The following is a 24,774-nucleotide window of genomic DNA, read 5'->3' on the forward strand; positions in this document are numbered from 1 at the left end:
GAGGCAAGCGGTACAAAATGGCGTCGATAACCGTCGCTGTTCAATTTTTGAAAAAAATCTAAGGCGTATTGCTGTCGTTTGTAGTTCCAGAGCCCTGCTTAGAAACATCAATAAGCAATCCAGTGAGCTGGCGAAAATCTGCTGTGTCTTCTTTTCTTCTTGTCGCCACTCTTCCTTTATCAATTGATGTCTTCACTTATAGTCGATACGCGACAAAGAGAAGACATTCCATGGACCTAATTATGATATCAAGACATCATTTTGTGTAATTTTGTTCATACAATAACTTACCTGATATTGCTCTTTCAATATGAGATCAACGGACTCTTTTGCAAACTGAAAAATTAAAGCGATTCATCCTCGGTCTTCGACTACATGCATGAGCCTACCTGCTGATTGTCAGCTCCCTTACAGAGATGACGCTTCGCATTTTCCATTATTTCCGTAATCGAGCTTCACTGTGTCCTCCCTTCCCTCACTCCTGGCATCCTCCACTATTATACTACTTACGTCGTCGACAAGGTCCAGGCGGACTCGTTTCTAGTTGCAAAGTCGTTTCAGATGCACCGAATACTGTTCTGCAGAGGGATCTCAAGAATCGAAACGAATCAATCCACCAACGTTGGTTTCTTCATTTAAAGTTCGATATTCAACAGTCTTCATCTCTGCAGGACGAAAACTGGGTAAATACTAAGTACCCGTTTCATTGTGGGATATACGGAGCAAGATGGCCGCCCAAGTCAACGAGACAGCAAGTGTGTTTAGGCAAGCTCGATATTAGAAAAAACAGTTACACTGTGGCATGATAAAGTGCATTGCGTTTTATAAAAATGGTCAACTTTGGAGCTCTAGATCTTGGGTTCCTGAACCGATTTGGCTGAAAATTTTACCAGAGCTCAGATATAACGAATTTTAACATATCTATGTTTCGAGCATATTGACTCACAGGGTTAAAATTATTGCGGTAATACCAACGTGAATTTTTGCAAAATTGTTTTTCAAAATACCTGAAAACTACATCTCTAAGTGTACAGGTATATATAGCAAACTTTTTGTATTGGCAAAATACGCGTTTTGCTGAATATGTCATCGATCTACAACCTATAGAATTCAAGATATTTAAAATAAATTTTGCAAAAAATCACTTTAGTATCCGCAATAATTTTTAACCGATATCAATATAGGTGAAACTTAGATATGTTAAAATTCAGGTTATATCTGAGCTCTGGTAAAATTTTCAGCCAAATCGGTTCTAAACGGAACCGAGAAGCTCAAAGTTGACCATTTTGTATGAAAAACGGCAAGTGGGCACTTTATTATGCCGGCCAGTGTACCTATCGCATAGAAAATTCTAGAAATACTTGAGAAACTGCATGATATAAAAATTAGATTGAGAATAAAACGAAAGCTTTTGTTGGCATTAGACCATTTGTTTTACTTCATGATATGACGACGATCTATCAACGCTTCATGTTCATCCTAAAGAAAAGAACCTTCTATGTTTTAAGATTTATTGCAAATGAGCTGCAATAATTGTGTGTATATTAATTTTGCAAAAAAAAATATCATAGGAGCTATACGCGGAATTTATAGTTTCAGAGTATTATCGACAAAATAACTGAATCGTTTATTTGAGATAAAAGTACGACAAAATAATGTGAATCTTTTTTGTAAATACTAATATTTTAGCGTGCATAAATGTCAATCTCGTCCTTAGGTTGAACTTTGTCCGTTTGAACTGATCACAAGGGTGGTAATTAATTCCTTCAAATTTCTTTTTTTACTTGCAGAGATGCGAAGAGTTCTATCGGCAGCACATATACAAGGGCAAATTGGGCAAACACAAGAATCTATGATAATCTGTCTTCTCGAAGAAACGAGACATTATCGAGCAGCTGAAAGCTGCCCAGAAGCATCATAATCGATTTCGAGGTGTACCTGAAATCGCTACCCAAGATCAGATCCGAAAGTATATCCAGGATAAAGTGAACACAATACGAAAGGCTGAACAATCGGAAGATTCCGATGATGAGGAGGATGATGATGAAGAAAGTAGTTCAGAGGAGGAAGATGACTAGTTTGTAGTTTTGTCTTACAATTAATGCCAACTGTAAATGCTTGATTTAGCGCAAGTAATGTTCAAATTGTGCCAGATAGATTAAGTTATTTAGAATATTTTCTTTCATACTTTATTTGACTCGTTGTATTTTTACGTTAGAGTTAGTTACAGAGAGTAAATGTTTGTGTTCCCATCTCTTCAGTATTTTCGAAATAATTGCCACTGTGTTAAGCATTTATACATGTTTCTCACACTGTAGAATAATTTATCAATATCACCTATACTCAGTCATGGGTCCTGATCACCCCTAAGGGTAAATAGAACCAACGTACAACATCTCTATTCTGGGTGGATTATTGTTTTAGCATTGACAGGGCCTATCTACATCTTGATGGTTGTACATGTACACTCCATGTTGTCCGGACAAAGCCGGATCTCTATTCAGGCCACTCCTAGTTCTCTCATTTCTCATTTTCACTTCTCGCTTTGTTACGGTTTGTCTTATCTTGCTCGAAGAGTTGTTAATATTGATCTAGTCCGTATCATTGGTGCTGGATTGTGTCTGTTTTGTTCGTTGATTATGTGTCAGGATTCGAAGAAAGCCTGAAGTAGGCAATAAAATGATTATAGTGATTTGTACAAGTTTGCTCAGAAACAGACATCAGATCATTGATGCAAATGGCACCTAATTGATTCAAAGTGCCCAAACAGGATAAGAATGCTACACCAAAAGCTCAGCTATGAATACACAAATTCTGTTGACAAAATGCGCAATACATAATAAAATGTATTAGCAGGATTTGGCTGTGGACCAAAATCTTATGAAACCTCGTCATATCCCGTAATGGGTATCACCTAGCCATCTCCAGGGCACCAAGAGAACGTGCATTATTTTAATTTGTTTTTGTTACATAAATTGTGTATCCTTTTGTTTGTATAAAATAATTATAATGAAGCTTGTTACGTGACGACGTTGGGCGCCAGTGAACTATTTTTCATGCAAACATAGAGTCGCAATCAACATGAAACAGTTAACAATTTAAAATAATGCATGTTCGTGTGCTGGGGCCATACAGGATATAACGAGGTTTCACGAGATTCGGTCCATCAGTTAAATCCGCAAAATATCCAACTAGCTATTAGTTTGCAGTATTCATGCTGAGCTTTTATGAAGGATTCTTATCCTATTTGGAGCATTCCGAATCAATTAGTGCTACGATTTGATGTCTGTTTGGTTTCCTATGAGAATATTTTTAAATACCATTTTTCTGCTTTTCTTCTTATGCAACATAAAGCGCCTCACACGGACGACCGAAGCGTCAACTGAACACAACCATAAAAATATATGGGGTTTGCGCGTAGTGAAGTCGCTCAAACGCTCAAACATGTTCGGCGAACTTCGACTCCGCCACCGACATCAAACCAAATCAAACCGCTTTGTTTTTTTCAGCCGAATCACCAACTGTCAAATGGTTGTTAGAACAACCTCACACACGGTCAAATAAAGCAGCAAGCGCGTTTCTTTGTAGGTGGAGTCAATGTACACAAACTGTGAAGATTAGCGGGCAGCTTTCGAATAATCCACTTTATAAACTGGAGTTGACCATGCCCACGTACGTCATTGGTGGTGGTAGAACGATTCTTCACAAAACCGTGAAACCCGAAATTATAAGTCTGCCTCAAAGTACATTTTGTCATGAATAAAAGATCCAGTGTTTTAGCCATACATTAAAGGATAGAGATGGGGCGATATTTTTCAACCTTTCGTGTGCTGCCGTTTTATCTATAGGCGTGAGCGCAGACAAATTTACATGCATCTGAAAAGACATCTTCCATTAATTCATTCATTTATTTTCTACATCTAAACAGATAACACTGAATCGCAGCGCTCCACGTCGTCTGTACCTGCTGGATATGAAGCGAACACCATCTTTGCAGGGTTTCTGTTCGGCATTCTTGCAACATATCCTGCCCATCGCCCCTTCCGGCTTGGCTACCTTCTGGATACTGGGTTCGCCGTAGAGTTGGCGAGCTCGTGGTTCATTCTTCGCTGCCACACCGTCTTCTTGGGCTGCAAATGGTGAGTTGACCTCTGGGAAGGAGCGACCTGCAGCTCTGGTCCTCACGTTCCAATCTCCACGCTTCACGGGTCTTCCGATGATAATCGACCGCCATAACGATTTTGTACTTAGCTGGTAGTGCACCTGGGCACTGTTGTCCTTCTGATATCAGCTATGAGTGGGTGCGACCAAGGGACCATCGTACCCTCAATCCCAAGGCGTTAACGCCCGTGCCGAGGGATGCATGGCCAGGGGTGAAATAATGAGCTAGGCCTTTAACGGAGCCTGTGGGTACCTGGCACCCTCCACGTAATTGTCCCTTACCGCGTTATGCTGTGGCGTGGTGGACCTTAGATCTAGCCTTTAAATACCAAAATTTCCTTGGTTTGAAACTGCCTTAAACTCGATTTTGTTCAGTTGATTTATTATAAGTCTTCTTTCATGCCGTTTTACAGTGGATGATTTCGAAATAATCAGAATTATTCAGAAGACTTGAATGATTCGAATAAAAATCAAATGATTGAACAACAGTACCTTCTTCGAAAGATTCAAAGCAGAATAATGTAAAATAACTTAATTCAATAAGAATGTCTGTCCCTGTCCCTGCGCTTCATTTTATTGACGTTGAGGCGTGACCTGATTTTAAGGAAATACTTGGTACCAAGTTACTAATTCAGTTCAATTCACTGATTAAATTGGCCAAATTTTAATGCCTCCGGAATAAGCAAAAAACATTGATTGTTAAAATCTCCCGGAGAAGCACCTGTTATCATTAACTGTTAAACCTTAAGAATAGTCGATCCATGGAAAATACAAACGCATAGATAGGATTCTTTAAAAAGCAACACTAATAACATAACATTTCACACTTTTTCTTGTGGGTTTCGTCCACTTTCTTTGTTAAGAGATGTGCCAGCCGAGGGCTGTAAATCTCTCTAATAAGGACGATTAACTATATGGACTTTCTGTGAGTCAATGTAGAATCAATGAAAAACGGACAAATCGAGATTTTTCAGATTACGACGGGACATCACAAAATTCTGAAAACGGACTGTCCCGTTAAATGATACGTATGAGTCAGCTAGATCATCTAAAGTTATTCATTGAATACTTGTTTTAAAGGGTTATAGACCTATTTATCAAAATTTAGTCATATTCTGTTTGTTTCAATAGATAGACCCGTAGTGTCTATTATTTCTGTATATTATTTCTGACAACTTCCCAAAGACCCATTTTGTTTCAACAAATTTTGAAAAAAAATAAAATTCTATATCACTTTTAGGTTAATTAATCAACATAAAATTTTCTGAAATGATAGCCCTTGATGTATGCAACATACTTGCTGAGCATACTATGCCATTTAAACACGATTTCACTAAGCTGACTATCACGTTTTAGGATTTTAACCACTATGAATCGGGTCGAAACAAAAAGACATGTGTGCTAATCCACTCTAAATCATTCCTCTAGTAGGAGGCAGTTGGTGGACAGCGCCCACCCGTGTGGTATGTTGAGGTTGTTGGCGAAGAAGGACCCCCTCACAAAGAATAATTAGAGTTCTAGAGTTCCCTCTTACTCCACGGCAGGCTACTGACTGATACTTCTGCCAGCAGCTGTAGTTATCTTTATTCAACAATAGAAATATCAATATCATAACAATATTCCTTATTTTACCCAGAGCATCTACAATCAGGCGCCTGCTCCAACCATCTACGGTCTACAGCGAAGCGTCACTACCTGATATTCCAACACTCTCCTCCACTCCGCCTCAACTCTTCCCTGAGCTTTCCTCGGCTCCTCCCCCGAACAATGCCTCCTGGCCCAATCCGTTGCCCGTACAATGGCCTCTATCACGTTTGCACAGCACCAGCTGTGAATTACCTGACGCTTAAAGCATCCTCCTGACCAGCCAGCATCCTACCAAACGTTCCAAACTCCTGATGAATCCTGTCCGGCGCTACCCAAGACTTAATGGGTGATCCAGCACTCCCTGCGCCAAGCGACTTATGCGGTCGATCAATGATCCCACTGCGATAACGTCGACGGTCATAACATCCCACTAAGATGGAGAACGGAACGTTCCTGAGCCCATAACCTTGCGGAAAAAGGAACCCCCTCACAAAGAATAACAACTAGAGTTCCTTTCAACTGATGCTTCCGCAGCTGCAGTTATCTTTATTCAACAATAGGAATATACAATATATAGATGGGGCGTCATGGTCATTTTTCAAATCAATGGTTTTTCGAACCCATTCTGGTCCTGAACAACTGTGCAGAATTTACCGTTAGTTGCTTCCTCGCTTTCCATCGCGTTTGAAGTTTGTGGAAATTAGTATGGAGACGATATATTTTGCATTTCTACCTACTAGAGGTTTCAGTTCATCGTAAACCGGGCACATTACGTTAAGTCAACCAAAGATGCCGAAAACCTGAAGAAGACGTTGTGGAACGTCGAAAAGTTATAACGCTTCGAAGATTGAGTGTTCACATGACAAAAAATCATTTATTCTGCCAGCACTGAACTACGGGGCAATAATTTAACTGAGTGTTATTTCAAAATTGATTTATAGTACTTGAGACTATGGGAGATATTCGGAATGATTTCAAAGTAAAAAATCCAACTAGAAGGAAAATGGGTTTGCCTCTGACAATTACAGGTTGTCCGGAGTTCTGGCAGAAACATTGATTTTTGCATATGTTAAAACTCATTTTCGAAACGTAATAACATTTTTGAGACCTTCCAGCTGCGTACCTTTTTCACAAGAATCTTCGCATCTTCCAGGCTATATGTTAACGTATTGAGTCACGTGATTGATGATTGAAGCCGCTAAGAGTAAAATGTAAAAATACGTTTCCCATACTATCCATGTAAATTAAAACGCGAGCATGCGAGGTCGCAGCCAATCGAGCCCATATTTTGCACAGTTGATTGGTCCCAAACGATTCAAGAAAATTTTGATCTCACTTGATCGGACGAAGTTTGCGTTTTTCCATTCAACTGCGCCCCACTCTAAGATACATCCATAACAATATTCCTTATTCTACCCAAGAGCATCTACAATCAACTGGCGCCTGCTTCCTAACCATCTACGATCTAAGCGAAGCGTCACACTACCTGATATTCCAACAGAGGATACCCTGAATGGAGAATCACGTTGAGCTTACTTTCCTTCCTTCCTTCCATTGTTACAGATATGATATTTCACCTCACGTTCTCCACAGAACATTCCCGGAGACCTCAAATCAGTAAATGGTATACAAGAAAATTCGTCGACGTGTCAACAAGCCCTCCAAAGAACGCAGTAACTGGATCCCGAATACACAACTAAATGAGTTGAACAGTGTTATACTGTATGCTTTGTTGAATTTATAATTTCTGTTACAGTACCATTCTCCGGCCTTCAACATACTCCTGGGAACCATTTTGTAAAACATTCTTCCTCATCTTCGTCATTGAAAGTTGAAGTTCGGGCTGAATAATTTCAAATACGCATTTTGAATGTAAATTGTTTTTTAAGGTCAGTTGAGTTTTCGTTTTTAAGTTAATCTAGCAAGATTAGATAAGAGATAGCCTGAACTATTGAAAGATTGGTTTCTTTAAACCAAACATGAAGTTGCAATCTGCAATTGCAATTTGAAATATATATATATATATATATATATTTTAATGACCGATGCAAGAAGCGATTCATTTGATTTGATGAACAAAACCAAAAAAGCTTTGCCATAAAACCACTTGCGTACTTAAAGTTTTTTCCGAAATTATATTAATTACATGATTGATTAATTATTGATTATTGTGTTCGATGTTAAACGAAATCCCAAAACGCGATCAATTTTTAGATGGCATCAGTTAGCTATATTGTTTAACTGTTGCATGAGGTAAAAATACCCATGAAAATCGTTACAGCTAAGACATCAAAGCAGTCTTTGCTTAGCTAGAACATATTGCCCTCCTTCCCTAGAAGGTGTAAACCAGTATGCGCATTGACTTTCGTTCGAAAGGGAACGTCCACAAATCACGTAACGCTTAAATGAGGGGTCAGTAAAGTGTGACAACCCATACAAAATTTTCAGACGCTTCATACAAAAAGTGTGACATAGGGTGGAGGAGGGGTCGAAAATAATTAATCTTCTCAAAGAGCATTTGTAGGTAAACTTGAATATGGGTGTGTGATTAAAAGGAAGCTCTTTCGTGGAATAGGACCACCCACAAAAATATATACACAACTGTGACTACCTTTCATTCACAATTGTTTTACTGTTGCGTTGCGTGGTAACGGAGTATTCGTAGATTGCATACTGATAGCTGTCAGTATATTCTTTAACTTTCTTACCCCAATTGCTTATGGATTACTATTTGAATATAACAGCAACCAATTGGGTCCAAATGATAAAGCATAAAAGCTAGCATGTGCCACCCATCTTCTCCGTTACTAGGAAAGGAAGGAAGATGATATGACATCTACTTAACGAGAGGCCAGCGACTCACCGACGCCTCATAGATGTCAAGGAGTTGGATGGTTGGTAGGAATATGGTTTAGAATATCATCATAACAAATGATATAAGTTTGTACAGACGTTGGAAGTGACAATGCTAAGAAATTTACGTCACTCCGTTCTCCATGGTTGCTTCTTCTTGGGTGGGACAGGTATTAGACTTGTCCTGGCTAATTAGCCTGGGTTTAAGCGCCAATACTCGCTCTCTGAAACGAGAAAAAATTGCCCCACCTCCCCAATACATTCAATAGTCACTTCCTTATTGGTTACAGAAGAAATTTCGCAAAGATAAAAATCATAATTTTGTCAACAAAAATACAGATACAATTTTAACATGATTTTTAGCTGTACCACCAATAGGCGGTAGTGATGATCTTTTCAATGAATATGCATGAGTACTCTGAGATGGACAAACATGCTTCCCACTAAACAAAATTCAAATAATGTAGAAATTGTCTTATATGTAACTTGTAGCTGCTATAAAAACCTAATTTAAGTAACAAATTGATTGCTATGAAAATATCTCATTCTTTCGATCGTACATTTAAGGAAGAAAGAAAATGGCAAACAGCCACTGAGAATCGTGGTAATTAGATCGAAAGTCTCTTTCCTTCGTTAAAAATTGCTTGCATCTAAAGACTATAGAATTGATTTGTTTAATCGCTGACAAGAATCTAAGCCAAAATTATGGGCCTTTCCCCAGAACGTAGATAAGTTTCAAATATGATATAACACATAATGTAAGAACAATATATCAGATTGTGGACATTTCATGTAATACTTCCACTAATCGAAAATACATCAGAAGGGTAAAATATTGAATTATACCCGTGTAGAGACGAAAATCAAACTAATAACATAAAAATAATACTTTGCTGTGACATCAGGTTTTACTACTTTTATTATTCATGAATAACATAAAATAACAACACACTTTCTTATTTATCAAACCGTTATTCATGTGTTGTAAGGAGAGCACAACAAATGAAAAACAACTTTCTATCACAACAAATTTGTCATTCAATCATCATTTGAGTTTTCAACATCTCAATAATAACTGATTTTGGTATTTTCTTTTTTGCAAATATTTGCTATTAGTTTGATACTATAATGCCAAATGAGTCATTTATGAGTTATTCGCTCGAACAATCTCGGTCATTATTTTTTCTATTTTAGCAACTATATCAAACAACCTAATATCAATTTTTGCTTATTCATTATGATATAATAAAAGCAACAATTGTTATTGTTTGCTGTCCTCTTCTACCGGTAGAATTTCTGAAAACTATTTTCAAACACTGTGTTATAAAAGTTGTTAAAACATCTTGTTATTTTTAATAATTAATTTTTCAAATGCCGAACTCAATATTTAGACATAAAAATAAAACTAGAGATTAACTAGTTGGGTGAACTACAATCTATTTGTGCAAACTATTAACATCTACGCATATCCTTTCAATACAGAACGCTCTAGCTTGTTCTTCTCTGTATCGAAAGCGATAAAATCAGATCAATCATTTAGTCAATAAATAGTCAATAACACAAAAAGAGATAAAATTGGAACCTCTCACGAATGTATCGAAACCTGGATGAATGTAGTGCAACAGCGTAGGCACCACATCACTGCACTATATTTAAATCACACTTAATATTAAAAAAAGAGAGTTTATACAATTGTCCACCAGGCAAAATAAAAAACAGGTGAAAAACTTGACCAAAATTTAGCAGCACCGTCCGCGCGCAGTGGTTGCTGTGATCCTCTGATGGGTGAAAGATGATCTTAACATTTCATTCTGAATTGTTTTACTGTTATACATAAAACAAAATAAAATTATGCTTCATGCATCAAATTTTATTCTTTTTGGAATAAAATGTTTAGCATATTTTCAGTTATCTGTGTTTGAAACGAAACGTGATATCGGAACGTGAACGTGATATGTCGCGCGACAGTTGTGTTGCTGCTGCGCATGTGCATTGTACATATCATGTTGCATCGCATCGGTTGATGATGGGTAGCTGGTCCGCCTCATCGGTAGGATGTAAACAAAAGAAACATTATGCTCGGAATGTGGAGTCGATTTGACGGTAGTTCGACATTTGCGAGAGAGTAGGTTGAAACGCACCATAATCTTGTACCGCTCTTCCAAATTTGTAACGATAATAATTATCACAATTATTGGGTTGTTTATCGGTATCATGTTTTTACCTTTTCTAAGCCAGCAGGAAAACTGATGTTTTAAGCATTGAGACTAGGAAGTCAATAATATGTGAACAGAGATCAACGAACCGTTAAACTTTCGATAGTTGTTTAGTTGAATGATAGGTGAAAGCCTGAAAGAGTTATAATAAATACCGAAAAAATTGAAAAGGGATAGAGTAATAAACAGTTCGTCGAATTCAAATTTTTCAAACATTCCACCACTATCGCAGGCTGGTAAAATTTCGTTCTGAAAATTTACCGATGAATGATTTTATATCCATTCTTCAACGAAAATAACGATTCAGGTAGCATGTCTGCTTTGATTTGATTTTCTAACTGAACATTACATCACATGATTAAGTCAATGTTCAGCAAATACCAAAACTGAAGCTGTTCAGTTGGTATCAAATTTACCAAAAAATATGTGATTGGACTTCGTTTTAATGGATCCAAATATTTGTTTGAAAATTTTAAATCGGATTGCCCTCTCTTTGAAAGTAGGGAAAATGAATTAATCAACCTAACAGTTCATGTGCACATTGCCATTATAACTGAAATTTATTTCAACCGAGACTTATTTCAAAGAGATCCAAATTATTTTATTTACAGAAATGATAGTTTTGAAAGCGCGCTGTCGGGATCCCCATTATCATTAATAGACGTATCAAACATAAATCATATTCTTCATTTGAAAGCATTGTAGTATTTGAAACTTGAGTTGAAACAAATTTTGGACAATTCTTTTTTATTGCTGCCTCTTGTCTTTCCTCCCTCTTAGCCGTGAGGTAGACTGCGTGCTACAAAGCAAACCATGCTGAGGGTGGCTGGGTTCGATTCCGTTGCCGGTGGCAATTCTCGATTGAAATCGTCTCGACTTCCATGGGCATAAAAGTATCATCGTGTTAGCCTCATGATATACAAGCAGAAATGGTAACTTGGCTTAGAAACCTCACAGTTAATAACGTGGAAGTGCTTAATAACACCAAGCTGCAGGCGGCTCTGCCCGATGTGGGGATGTAATGCCAATAAGAAGAAGAAGAAGACTTGTCTTTCCAGTGCAATGTGCAGAAAATAAATTTGTGAGAGCTGATAACTCAAACAATCCAACTGGACTTTAATGCAGCACCGTTCATGGAATAATGCTCAACAATTCCAATTGTAAATTTTATTCGAAGATTGTTTTGCGGGATATATCTGCTATCAATATGTCCCAATGGACCAACCTGTTTTTTCAGTCGAAATCCTTCTACAATTGATTTAGTTTCAAGCTTCAAGTCAGCTGTGATGACATGGTAACTCATGCTGACGACTCTGATCACCTTCCTGTGACGTTTGAAAGCTCACAGGAATTTATAATCCAATCAGCTCTTTTAATTATCATAGAGCTGATTGGATTTAAAACGTATATCGATAGGAATTTTGATGTTGATATTCCTCTTGATACCAAAAGTGATATTGACAATGCTCTCGTATCTTTAATGATTGTCGGACAGAGGCATGCAATCTAAATTGAAATTAAATCCATTTATTATGACGACGATCTTCAGCCACTGATCCGTCTTAAAATGTGAGCAAAACAATACAAAAAACTCGGATCCCGCGTTGAAATTTTCTGAAGATACATTCGAGTAAAGTACAAGTCTAGAAATAAAAACCCATGTCAATCCCAAAATCCGCCTATAAAAACCACGTAAAAAAATCAGTGTGCTACTTTTTTGAAGAAAATTATTACCGTGGACCCCGGTAATATGACCGCTTTTAATCTGAACACTTTTAATTTGAACCCGTTGGTTTGAACTATTCAAATTAAAAATGGTTCAAACGTCATTTAGCACTGGAGATCGAGAGAAGAAAATGAAACATCGTGAAACGGAACGCAGAATCAAAACAAACCACAAAGAGAGCGAGAAACCAGTTTTTTATGCAAATAGAGTAACCAGAAGTTCAAATTAAAATGAACCCGTTAATTTGAATGAGTACCGTTCAAATTATCGGGGTCCACGGTACAACGAACCGGATTGAACCGGAATCAATGAATTAACAGAGAGAAGAATGATAAATTGTGTTCCATAGGATAGCTATCGCATATTTTATGCACAACTTGCCGAATAACACAAATCATTTATCTCCGCATTGACAGTGAACCGTCGGATGAATTTTGACAGGTAAATGAACCTGACAGGCTTGTCCTTCAAGTACTAATATTATTAGTTGGCGAATCAGTTTTATACAACAAATTAAGTGAGGGACCATTTGGGCCTTCTATTCCGTCTGCATATATTATCCGCGTTCCAACCAAATGGCTTTTTATTCATCACTATGTATCGACAGAAACTAACCATGTACAAAATCAACCATTTGGTTTGAACGCGGTCCGGTCAATAAATTGCGAACCAACCCATAGTCCCGCTCCCTCTCTCCCTCTGCCAAATGGTTTCCGTTCTCTACCCTACTTGTGTTTTTGCCTTTCTCGTATACTAAGTATACGGTAAAGGCTGTATATCGCTCCAAAAACAAACTTTTTATAGAAGGCCCGGAGACTATTTATTTATTTATTCAGACTAAGGCCGAAGTGGCCTGTGCGGTATATAAGAGTCTTCTCCATTCGGCTCGGTCCATGGCTACACGTCGCCAAACACACAGTCTACGGAGGGTCCGCAAGTCATCTTCCACCTGATCGATCCACCTTGCCCGCTGCGCACCTCTTCTTGTGCCCTCGGATCGTTGTCAAGAACATTTCACCGGGTTACTGTCCGACATTCTGGCCGTGCCCGGCCCATCGCAGTCGTCCGATTTTCGCGGTGTGAACGATGGATGGTTCTCCCAACACTGATGCAATTCGTGGTTCATTCGCCTCCTCCAGCCTCACCATCTGCACCCACCATAGATGGTGCGCGCACTTTCCTTTCGAAAACTCAAGTGCGTTGGTCCTCCACGAGGCATCATCCAGGTCTCGTGTCCGTGAGGACTCCGGTCTAATTAGCGTTTTGTAGATTGTCAGTTTGGTACGGCGGCTCTATTCGATCGGAGCGTCTTGCGGAGTCCAAAGTACGCGATTTCAGCCACTATGCTCTCAGATTTCTCTGCTGGTGTCATTTCGGCGGTCACCGAGTGAGCCAAATAAATTCTTTCCTCGATTTCGTCACCACCGATGCAAACTCGCGGTGTGGGCTCATTATCTCTCTTGAACCTCTCCTTGTACTTCGTCTTCGACGTGTTGATGACTAGTCCGATCCGTTAGCTTCCCTCTTCAGTCTGATGTAGGCTTCCTCCATCTTCTCAAAGTTACGTGCCATAATCTATGTCGTCGCGAAACCAAATAGCTGGACGGACTTATTGAAAATTGTACCACTCGTGTTAATCCCTGCTCTTCGTATTACCGTGTTCGTGCATTAGCTGCCATAGCTGGTCCCGATCGATTGTATCATATGCGGCTTTGTAGTCGATGAATAGATGATGTGTGGGCACGTTGTATTCGCGGCATTTCTGCGTACTTGGCGAATGGCGAACACCTGGTCCGTAGTGGTACGTTCGCCCATAAACCGCCTGGTACTGCCCACAGACTCCTTGCAGTTGGTGCTGTCGACGGCATAAAATTTGGGAGAGTACTTGTAGGCGGCGTTCGGCAATGTGATTGCGCGGTAGTTGCTACAATCCAGCTTATCGCCCTTTTGTAGATGGGACGACACCTTCCATCCATCCTGCGGCAAAACTTCCTCCTCCAAATCTTGGTAATGACCCAGTGCAGTTCTAGCCAATGCCTCACCACCGTGTTTAAATAGCTCTCTGGTGATTGTCAACAGGGGCTTTGCTTCAAGCCAATCTCCTCCTGGATTTCCTGGAGATCCGGAGCCGGTAGAATTATGTCCTGCGCGTTCTCCCAGGTCCATCACCATACCGCCATCTTCGTCTGCCACATCGCCATTCAGGTGTTCTTCGTGCTGCCGCCACCTTTGGATCACCTCACGCTCGTTCGTAAGAAGGTTCCGTTTGTTCCACACATATCAGGCTGTGGCACGTGGCCCCCGTGAACGTTTAACTTCTCGACTTTCGTGTATGCGCGGTACAGTTAGTTGCTCCTTTCTTCACGGTCTGGATCTTCCTGCTGGCGCTTTTCCTCCGGAAAATCGAGTTTTGTCTGTTCCGCGCCTGTTTATATCGTCCCAGCCAACAAATTGGTCCACATAATAAACTTTATTTCTGTTATGCACTCTTACCGATATAAAATGATTGTATAAAATGCATAGATTCCTCTATGTGAACAAAAGTGGAGGCCATATAGCGTACAAATTAGTGTATGGTACACGAGATATACGACGTATTCGACTTCAATTGATTATATAAACAATCAAGATGTTTTTCTTCAGAGATCGATATGCTCAGTCATACAGTTGCCTAGAACTATTACAACTTTGAAATCTAGAATAGGAAAACAGCATGGTTATATATCAGTCATATTATCAAAAAATTAATTGTTATTGTATACGCAATGAAAAATATTTCTTAGATCAGATCTGAATTAAATCATCATAAATGTTGTGGCTTAATGGATATATCTATATTCTAAACTTAACCTCCAGCTCCCAGTTTCGATGCTCAGGCCTTCTCATTTATATTCTAGGACGCTATCCGTTCCTCCGTTCACACTGTAAATCCATAATTTATACTTATGGTAATATAGAACTACGAATATAATCTGTAACAGACAACGCATTGCACTTTATATACTTTATTTTGATGGTTACATCAAGCAACATATACATTTGACTACAAAATACAATTTCTGTTACCGTTTGAACGATTCCTGAGTTATGAACTGCAATGTTTCCAATCTATGAGAATTGTCATAAAAATCATTTCAAAACACTGCACCATAAATATTTTATTTTTAATATTGCTTATGATACTCCATGATGTTCTGAATTAAAACCTATAAAAAGCTCAGGTATAAGAACTGATAGAAGACATTGGGCTGAATTTCATTTTTTATGTTATAAGAAAATGCCTTACATTGGTACGAGCTTGCATATAACTCACAGAAGTACTGAATTCTAAACTTATCATTGGTGAGGTATCGAAGTTTTTTCTGGAGTGGTAAAATAGGAAGGAACAGGTAGTTTTTCTGATTTAAAATTTTGTTATAATTTCACAAATATAAAGCAGTGTATGGATTAATTCTGCACTTGTTTGAACGGTTCTTGTTTTTATTTTCCATTCAGACTTTCAACAGTTTGCTGAAATATTGGAATGATTTATATAAAGAACAAACGATAACAATAATTTTGTGGAATTTTTATTTCAAGTGTAAAAATCTGGCATAAAGAGGAAAAAATGAATGGGTATGGGATGTCATCTAATAAAAATGAAAGTGGATAAAATCGAGACAGATAAAATCAGGATGTTATAAATCGGTCTGTACTGTATATCTTTTTCGTATCGGTTGGGAGTCCATCTAAGCTATTAATCCTAGTGAGCAACAAGGAGTTCTATATGGACTATTATATCGTACTGTATATCTTTTTCTTAGTGCTAACAGTGGAATTCTGGCAACTTTGTTTGTTCCTGCTCATTTACTGAATGCTCAAAAATAAACAATTAATACGCTCTTTATAACTAACGACAAATAAAAAGTGATATTGTGAAAATCGTGCTAAATCAAAACTCCAAATAGCAGAGGTGAAATATATAATATACATGAAATTTTTATTATAAAGGACTTTATAATCAAGTCTTAAATGCATTATAACTTCAGATGGAATTAAATACAATAGTAGAATTATTCGCATATGTGATTCCGTTTTGAGTTTAAATTGCAATTTATACAACTAATGATATAGATTATAATTTGATCGTTAGTTTACTATATGTGACCTTTGTACAATTTCCATGACTTTCGTTTGATTCATATATGATTGCGATTTGATCTGCGAACATATATGATTTTTTTACATTCATACGATTGCTGGTTTGCTGGGGTGCCTCGTTCGCCCTCGTGCGTGTTGCAGCAATCTCGCCCATGCTGCATTCTTCTCTCCACTAACTGCTCATATTCGCCGTCATACCAGTTGTTTCTCTGATCCGGGCACCGTGCCAAGTGCAGCGGTTTGGTGCTACCAATGGCGGATCGAATATCTCTCAGCCATCTTCAAGAGACGCTGCGCAGCTGCTCTTCCGTGAAGTGCCACTTCCAGCTGCTGCGCTATTCTTGGGCTAGTCTACCGTCTTGTAGCCGCCAATGTTAAGCCGCGGCGTCCGCTTCGACGCGTGTTGTACACCGTCGAGAGTTTTGAGCGCAGGCATACTGCAACGAGGTAGTGGTCGGATTCAATATTCGCACTGCGGAAAGTGCGGACATTCGTGATGTCGGAGAAGAATTTACCGTCGATTAGAACGTGATCGATTTGGTTTTCCGTTTCTTGGTTAGGGTGATCTCCATGTGACCTTGTGGATATTTTGCGGGAAGAAGGTGCTTGAACTACCATTCCGCGGGAGGCTGCGAAGTTTATGCATCGTTGGCCGTTGTCATTCGATACGTGTGCAGACTATCCGGTCCGATGACCGGTCATACATTCCTCCTTCCTACCTGTGCGTTCTGTACTCGATGACGATTTTAACGTCCCGCAGTGGGCATCCATCGTATGTCTGCTCCAGTTGTGCGTAGAACGCTTCTTTCGTCGTCTTGGTCTCCTTCGTGTGGGCAGTGCACGTTGATGATGCTATAGTTGAAGAAACGGCCTTTAATCCTCAGCTTGCATCCTTGCGTTGATTGGCTGCCACCCAATAACGCGTTGGCGCATCTTACCCAGCACTATAGCCGGTTCCCAGCTCGTTGGTGGTGCCACAGCTTGGTAGAGGTAGCCGCTCGATGCCCGCTTTTCCACACTTTCTGTCCTGTCCAGCAAATCTCCTGCAGCGCCAGACGTCGAAGTTGGGGATGTAATTCATCGTAGATCATCCTGTCGCAACCGCGAAACCTACGACTTGCAATTCTGTTCCAAGCTCCAATCGTGAATCCTGTATTCGTCGCCTGGTCTTTGCCGATTATATCGAGTGCATTATCTCTTATATTGTTCGTAAGATTGGTTTTCAGGCGGCTTATGGTGCGCGCAAACCTCCTGTCTGTCGGAGGCCGTCGTGTCAGGTTTAGCGTCCACCACCAGGACTTGGGCTTGTGCGCTGAGCGGCACACGCAGTCGCTTGGTGGGGCCTCTTGCGATACATGCAGCTTTTATAAGAGGTTTAACAGGGCCCACTGTCAAACCCCACCACATCTTAGGCAGGCCCACAACTCGCAGATGGCCTGGGAGGATCGTCAAGCCCTTGGACAGTCCCTGCTGCCCCTGAGAAATACCAACTTTGAGAATAATGTCTCGAAGTTGAATCCCAGTTCGAAACCCTTTTGGAAATTAACGAAAAAACCTCAAAAGCCAATTCCAGCGCTAAAGAGGAAATAAAATTTTATTAAAAATGGCAAAAGGCTCAAAAACGCTCAGCAGTTCGAGTGCCAATATTTTAGTCTATTCTCACTAGTCCAGTTGAGGATCAGGTTAGACGAAGCTAAATTTTGAGATGTTTTATCTGTCAAGAAATTGTCTAAATTTCATAATTAGACTAAAAACAAAATTGAAGCCCGCTTCAAAAACACGCGTCGAACGAGTCTAGCGAGATTAGATTTTTCATGGAAGATACATTCGAGTAAAGTACAAGTCGCCCAAATGAAAACCCATGTCAATCCCAAATCCCCTATAAAACCACGTAAAAATCCAGTATGCATTACTTTTTTGAAAGAAAGTCAATACCAGGAGGAAATCTTCGTTTTATCTCAGTTGCATCGATGTCGTGGCAGCTTCGTCATTCGTGTTTGTTTGATCAGACGCTCGCGATGCAGGCACGAACATCGCAGCATGCTGTCAAACTTCCATACCAATTACCGCCCGATCTTCAATGCAATGATTAATCGAGCGCAAAAATGAATATCTACTGGGCTGAAATAAATATTTTGAATGCGGTTAATTTACCGATAATGATGTTATTTTACTTTATATACAAACAGATGCATATATTTCAGGAAGAGCGGCTTGTAGTCTTAATGGCTACTGCACCTCATACGCAGGAGGTCGTGGTTCAATCCAGGTCCATTCCATTCTCCCTACTTTGTATCTTTCTTTATTTCCATGTTCTAGCAATCTAGAACTGGAAATGAACTTCATACTTTTCATTACTATTCCTCTTCAGCTTGATAATTCTAACAGTAATCTGCTAGAATTAGAAATGAACAGAGCTCGTTTCCTCCATCAATTAGAAATTCCATCAGTTACCTTCTCCTATCTATCATTGGCAGCTCGTTAACCAAGAGCGGACCTCTGCCTCTCCAACCCTAACCTAGAAATTCCAACAAATTCCGCATGAACTCATGACAGTGCAGAGGTATATTCGGCTTGCAGTGGTAGTGATTGCATCATTTCCTCCCTTCCTACATTGAGCACTTCTGACGTGCAGGCCCAGTATGACCCTAGAAGAGATTACCAGTACTTTACATTGAAGATGTTTCTGAGTCCCAAGCAAACATCTGTTGGTTCCCTGTGCAAGAACAGCTGATCTGGTCATAATGGAGTAGCAACTACGAGCAGTCAATCAAGCTCAAGCTCAAGCAAGCTAAACAGATGCATATATTTCAGGAATCTGACTTCAAAATGTTGAATCCATGCACCGCAGTATGAAATGATATTCATATTTTGAGATTTCAATGAATATCAATGTGCCAAGCTGAAGATTCATTTTGACACCGCAAAACAACCTTACCTGAGAGTCGACGCTTGCTGCTGTTTGTGCAATGCCGTCCTATTCTTCGGCATTCAAATTCAGGAAGGACTAGCAACTTGATTGTGTGTTGGATGTCAGCTGTTTGAGTGTAGTTGAACTGACTTTTTCTGTCCCTGTCAATACGACGAAACCGGATTGAACCGCGGAATCAATAAATTAACAGAGAGAAGAATGATAAATTTGTGTTCCATATGGATGCTATCATATATCTTCACACAAACTTGCAGAAAATATAAACAAATCATTTATTCCGCATTTACAGTGAACCGTCGGATGATACTGACAGGTAAATGAACCTGACAGACTTGTCCTTTCTCACACAATTCCAAGTAGGGGCAGGACATTGGAGCACTATTCCGTCTGCACCATTACTGACCGCTTCACAAATGGCTTGATTTTTTATTCATCACTATAAATATCGACAGAAACTAACCATGTACAAAAATCAAGCCATTTGGTTTGAACGCGGTCGAGTTATTAAGGTTGCAGACGGGAATAGGGGGTGCTGCCCAAATGGTCTCGCTCCCTACTCCTACTCCCTGCTGCCCAAATGGTCCCGTTCTCTACCCTACTTGTGTTTTTGCCTTTCTCGTATACTAAGTATACGGTAAAGCTATATATCCTCAAAAACAAACTTTTATGAAGGCCCGGAGACCCTTAGTGTTATATACATCGACTCAGCTCGACGAATTGAGGTGATGTCTGTGTGTGTGTATATGTGTGTGCGTCTGTGCGCCCACCCAAAAATGTCACCATTTTTGGGTACTTAACCGATTTACTCACTTAAGTTGCATTCGACAGAGATCTCTGCCATTGTCGGATCTATGGGCTCAAGGTATGTCAAAATACTATTTTTATAATGCACGAGAAAGGCACCATTACCGCTAGGTGGATTAATCAGGGTTTTTTAACTTGTAACTTGTACCTTGTAGGTAATATTATTAGTCTGATTATGCTACAGGGCCCAGGGTGTCAAAACTCTTTGTTTGCAGATGACTTTGGGCCTTTCAATAAAGCAGAACTTCAGTGTCATTGTAATAGATTGCAAAAAGTTTGGATATTTCTCCACTTACTTGCGAAAATGAAAAATTTCCCGAATGCTTCAAAAGTTCAGCCTAAAATTTTCCCATAAGCCGAAGCTTCTTATTTGAAACTTCCATGACACTATTGTCTTTATGAATGAAGGTTCCAATTATTCGGTCTAGCAAGCTAAATAGAGACTTCCTGAATCAAAAATTAACTTTTAAAGAAGTCACATTGAAGGCGCTTGGCCAAATGTTACAAATATATTAAGTATTTAAATCCACTTATAAACAGAAAATCAAAACTTTGTTCAAGAACAAGCTTTTGATTTACCATTTAGAGCTATGTTGTATGCTGTGCCAATGTGGACTAGTTGCTGGAGGAGGATTCAAATTAAATTTTTGAAAATAATTCTGATTTGCCTCGCTGGTATGGTACCAATAGACTTCATAGAATTTCTAATATTGAAGACATTGCACAATATGTCCACAAAATAATTTCCAATTTTAGACAAAAATCGTTGCAATCTTCTGACGGCTGATTCTCTGTACCATATTAATTAGGTTAATTTTAGTTTAAGTTGAAAACATTGTAATTCCTACAAGGTTCAATTCAACCAGAGGAAAAATCCTAACTGCCAGAGGCAATTGAAATGTATTAATAATAACTAAAAATGTAACATAGCAAATAAGGATGATAGTGTTAGGAAACACGGAACATCTAGTCTAGGAGATGAGTATGTATTAGATAATTGGGTCCTAAAGCCCTGCCTCGTTTATGGTTGCAAACGATAGTGCATCGATCAAGATTACTTGAACGATGTTTTGAAAATCCTGGTAAAGTCTAAATTAATAAAATAATATTTTTGTGATTAAGACATTTTGAGGCAAATTTTGGGCTGTGCAACATTTCAGAAAGATCAACCATCAGCCCGAAGTCAGGCCCATATAAACGAATCAAACGTTGAGTCGTGCCTGCGGTATTCGCTAATGCGTTTGAATCATATTATTCGTAAGATCCAAACTAAAGACCGAATGCCGAGGAAGCATTTTTATCTATTTCAAATATTCTAAATTAAACAATACTCCTTTCGATTTTGGTCAAAATAAAACTGACGCGTTCAGGATGATTAACTCATCGTTTCCTGAAGAAAATCGAAAATCGATTCACTTCATTTTGGACCCAATTAGCAAATAAAATTAGTAAAGCCTAGAATCATAGTAGACAATTTATTTTGCGGTCCAAAGGAAAAAAAGGTAACAAGAACAAGTAAAGGAGGTTTTCCCCAGTCATTGGTTTTCCTCCATCACGGAGTGGAAACACCAGTTCCATAAACAGAATACCTAATTCTGGAAGGTAACTTACCAGGCGTGATTCCCAGAGCGTATTCACGTGGTGAGTGTTTCAGAGATACTGATTTTTGAAAAAAAAAAAATGTTTGAGGTTGTATACAAGACACAACCGCTCGACGTAAACTACGTAAAATCAAATATAGTACATAGACCGAATTATTCCGCTCTTATAGAAGAGAGAGGAACTATCCCGCCACTTACCCCAGATTGCTTGCATCTCCCACTTTGTGAGGGAGTAGACAGTGGAACAGCTGGAATACCCCTTCCATACACCCCAGTTGAACAATTATGCATCCACCGAAAAGTAGGCATTTACCAAGGTTGAAACGGCTCTATATATGGATGCAGATATAGTGAAGAACTAAAATTTTCAATAGTTTAGCGTTGATACTCAAAAAGTTTTAATATACTGGCAAATTGGTGGAGAGTTTGCAAATCGATTGATATATAAATCTTTAAATTCATTGAAGATAAAGGACCTAAATGTTACAAATCGACATGATTTTCGTGACGTTCCCCAATTTGAAATTTTCATTTTACACCCCTTCCCCTTGGAACGTAGTTTACGTCAAAATATTTATCTTAGAGACACACGTGACATCCTCGGTACAACTGTTGTATACAATGAGAAAGACAAAAAGCAGATCTCCAACTCCAACTCTCACAAGTTCTTTAAAACATTAAATTTAAAACATTAAATACAAAAAATTAGCGGAACCTCCTTTTAACCCTTTCCTTCCTATGGTAGCTGTACTGCCCATGATCGCATATTTGTAACATTTGCATTTTGTGATTTTTTTGTTATGCTAAAGGCAGCCAAATTGTTAGTCTTTGAGTGACTAATTGAAAGAGAAAGTTTGTTCTAGAAGAACAGAAAAAACTATAAAGTTGTTTTGTAACATTGAGCAGATGACCAGCATAACATGATAACATTGTACAATTAGGCCGACCGTTATCCATATTCCATATTACCAGGTTAGCGCGTAATAATTCGCAACGTTTGGAAACGTACAGCTGATGCGAATATATTCAGAGGAAAGTGAATCCAACATCAAAACAACAGCAAGAGTTATGGAAAATATGGAAATCACTTTGAAACCTGGTACTAGTAAGCCGCGGTCCAGAACTTTGATGGCACTACTAGAACTATCAGAACAATTAATTGCAGATAAGTTTAACGAATATTTTTAGTCAGCAGTGTTTCATCTGATATCATCCTATTGAGTTGATGAACCCGACGAAATACGACAACCGATCATTAAACTGTAGATTTGAAGACTTTCACCCAATAACATTGGAAGAATTAAGGAATATTTGCTTCTGATGGGAGAAAAACGTGGTGTAGATAACGTAAATGCAAAAGTGATACAAGACTCTTTGATGTGCATCGGAACAGCTTGGGACCTAATTAATGAATCTCTACACAAACTGGGCACGTGCCACAAAGTTTGGAAGAATCCCTGTGATTCCTATACAAAAATTGCTGGAACGATTAGATCGAAGAGTTTGGTCCCATCAACATGTTGCACATAGAAAATATTTAGAACTTGTTATAAAAGGCCAGCTGCTAGAGTATTTAAATAATAATAACTTGCTCATACCGGAACAATCGGGATATCCGAGAGGTCATTCTTGTGAAACCATTGAACTTGAGCGTGCTAAATGGAAAGAAAAGTAGAGCAAAAGATACGTTGTTGCGGTGTTCTTGGATCTAAAACACGCTTTTGAAACAATTTCTCGGCCTTATTGGTGAAACAATTCAGCTACTTGAATTTCGGTTCTGCTTACAAATGGTTGAAAGCTATTTGGTGAAGCAGAACTCAACAGTACTCTTTTAACTGATTGTGTATCAAGTCCGTGGAGAACACGCTCGGCGTGCCACAGGGAAGTGTATGGGGCCTATCTTTATTCATTATGTGCACATGAAATGACTGCATGCGACGGAAGTCTTGGAATTTTGTGATATAAATCTTTTGCTGATGACACCATGCTGTTCATTGCAGCTAAAAACCTAGAAGGGGCCAGTTGCACACTTAAACGGTTTGCATTCTCTAAGTAGATGGTTGAAATATAAACAGTTAAAATTGAACATAAGTAAAAGGCTAAGTTCATATAATTTCGATGAGACCGAATAAGTGAAAATTCTCTATATTTACTGATGGATGATGAGGGCATGATCTGACGTACGGGGAGATTAAATATCTTGGCGTGATTGATGATGACAAGCTAATATTGACAAACATATTGACAATGTTATCAAGAAAGATTGCCAAAGAAGTATGGAATTCTTTTGCCGATTAAAACACGATTTAACCATTGCTAGTAAATATTGTTGTATAAATCAATCATCTCTCTCATCTGGTTTGCTTAAATCCATCTATTCTTGGCTAACGGTACACAAATATCGGGAATTACAGCGTTTTGCAAAATAAATAATGCGCCTTGATTTTGAATTAATGGTTCCTTCCTCCTTTTTGTTAGACGCCTTGCAGTGGCCTATCGTGACTTAACACTTTTATTTGACTGACTGGTGTTCATTTTAAGTAATTAATGGTTTGCCCTCGATATTTGTGTGATCAATTGAAGAGAACATACATAGATATATATCGAAACTTGGTTGATGTAAGAACACCTTTCTTTTTGCATGGTGCTTCACATGAATTCATTTCTACAAAGGTTAAAACGTATTCAATTCGATGCACACACATCAAACGTGCGGCGAACACTAGCACAGTTCAAGACAATGTATTTCACGTC

The 24,774-nt window shown here is 38.9% G+C and overlaps 1 protein-coding gene across 1 annotated transcript in view; it reads left to right on the plus strand.

Moving 5' to 3' along the window:
- LOC134204161 (nucleolar transcription factor 1-B-like) overlaps nt 1-7,392 on the plus strand; it is a 35,897-nt gene extending 28,505 nt beyond the window's left edge. Inside the window, exon 5 of the mRNA XM_062678983.1 lies at nt 7,312-7,392. Within this exon, the coding sequence (XP_062534967.1) occupies nt 7,312-7,369 (58 nt within the window). The 3' untranslated portion in view covers nt 7,370-7,392. The remainder of the gene's footprint in view (nt 1-7,311) is intronic.
- The last annotated feature ends 17,382 nt before the right edge of the window (nt 7,393-24,774 follow it).

Source organism: Armigeres subalbatus, unplaced genomic scaffold, assembly GCF_024139115.2.
Source record: "Armigeres subalbatus isolate Guangzhou_Male unplaced genomic scaffold, GZ_Asu_2 Contig429, whole genome shotgun sequence".
Lineage (NCBI taxonomy): Eukaryota > Metazoa > Arthropoda > Insecta > Diptera > Culicidae > Armigeres > Armigeres subalbatus.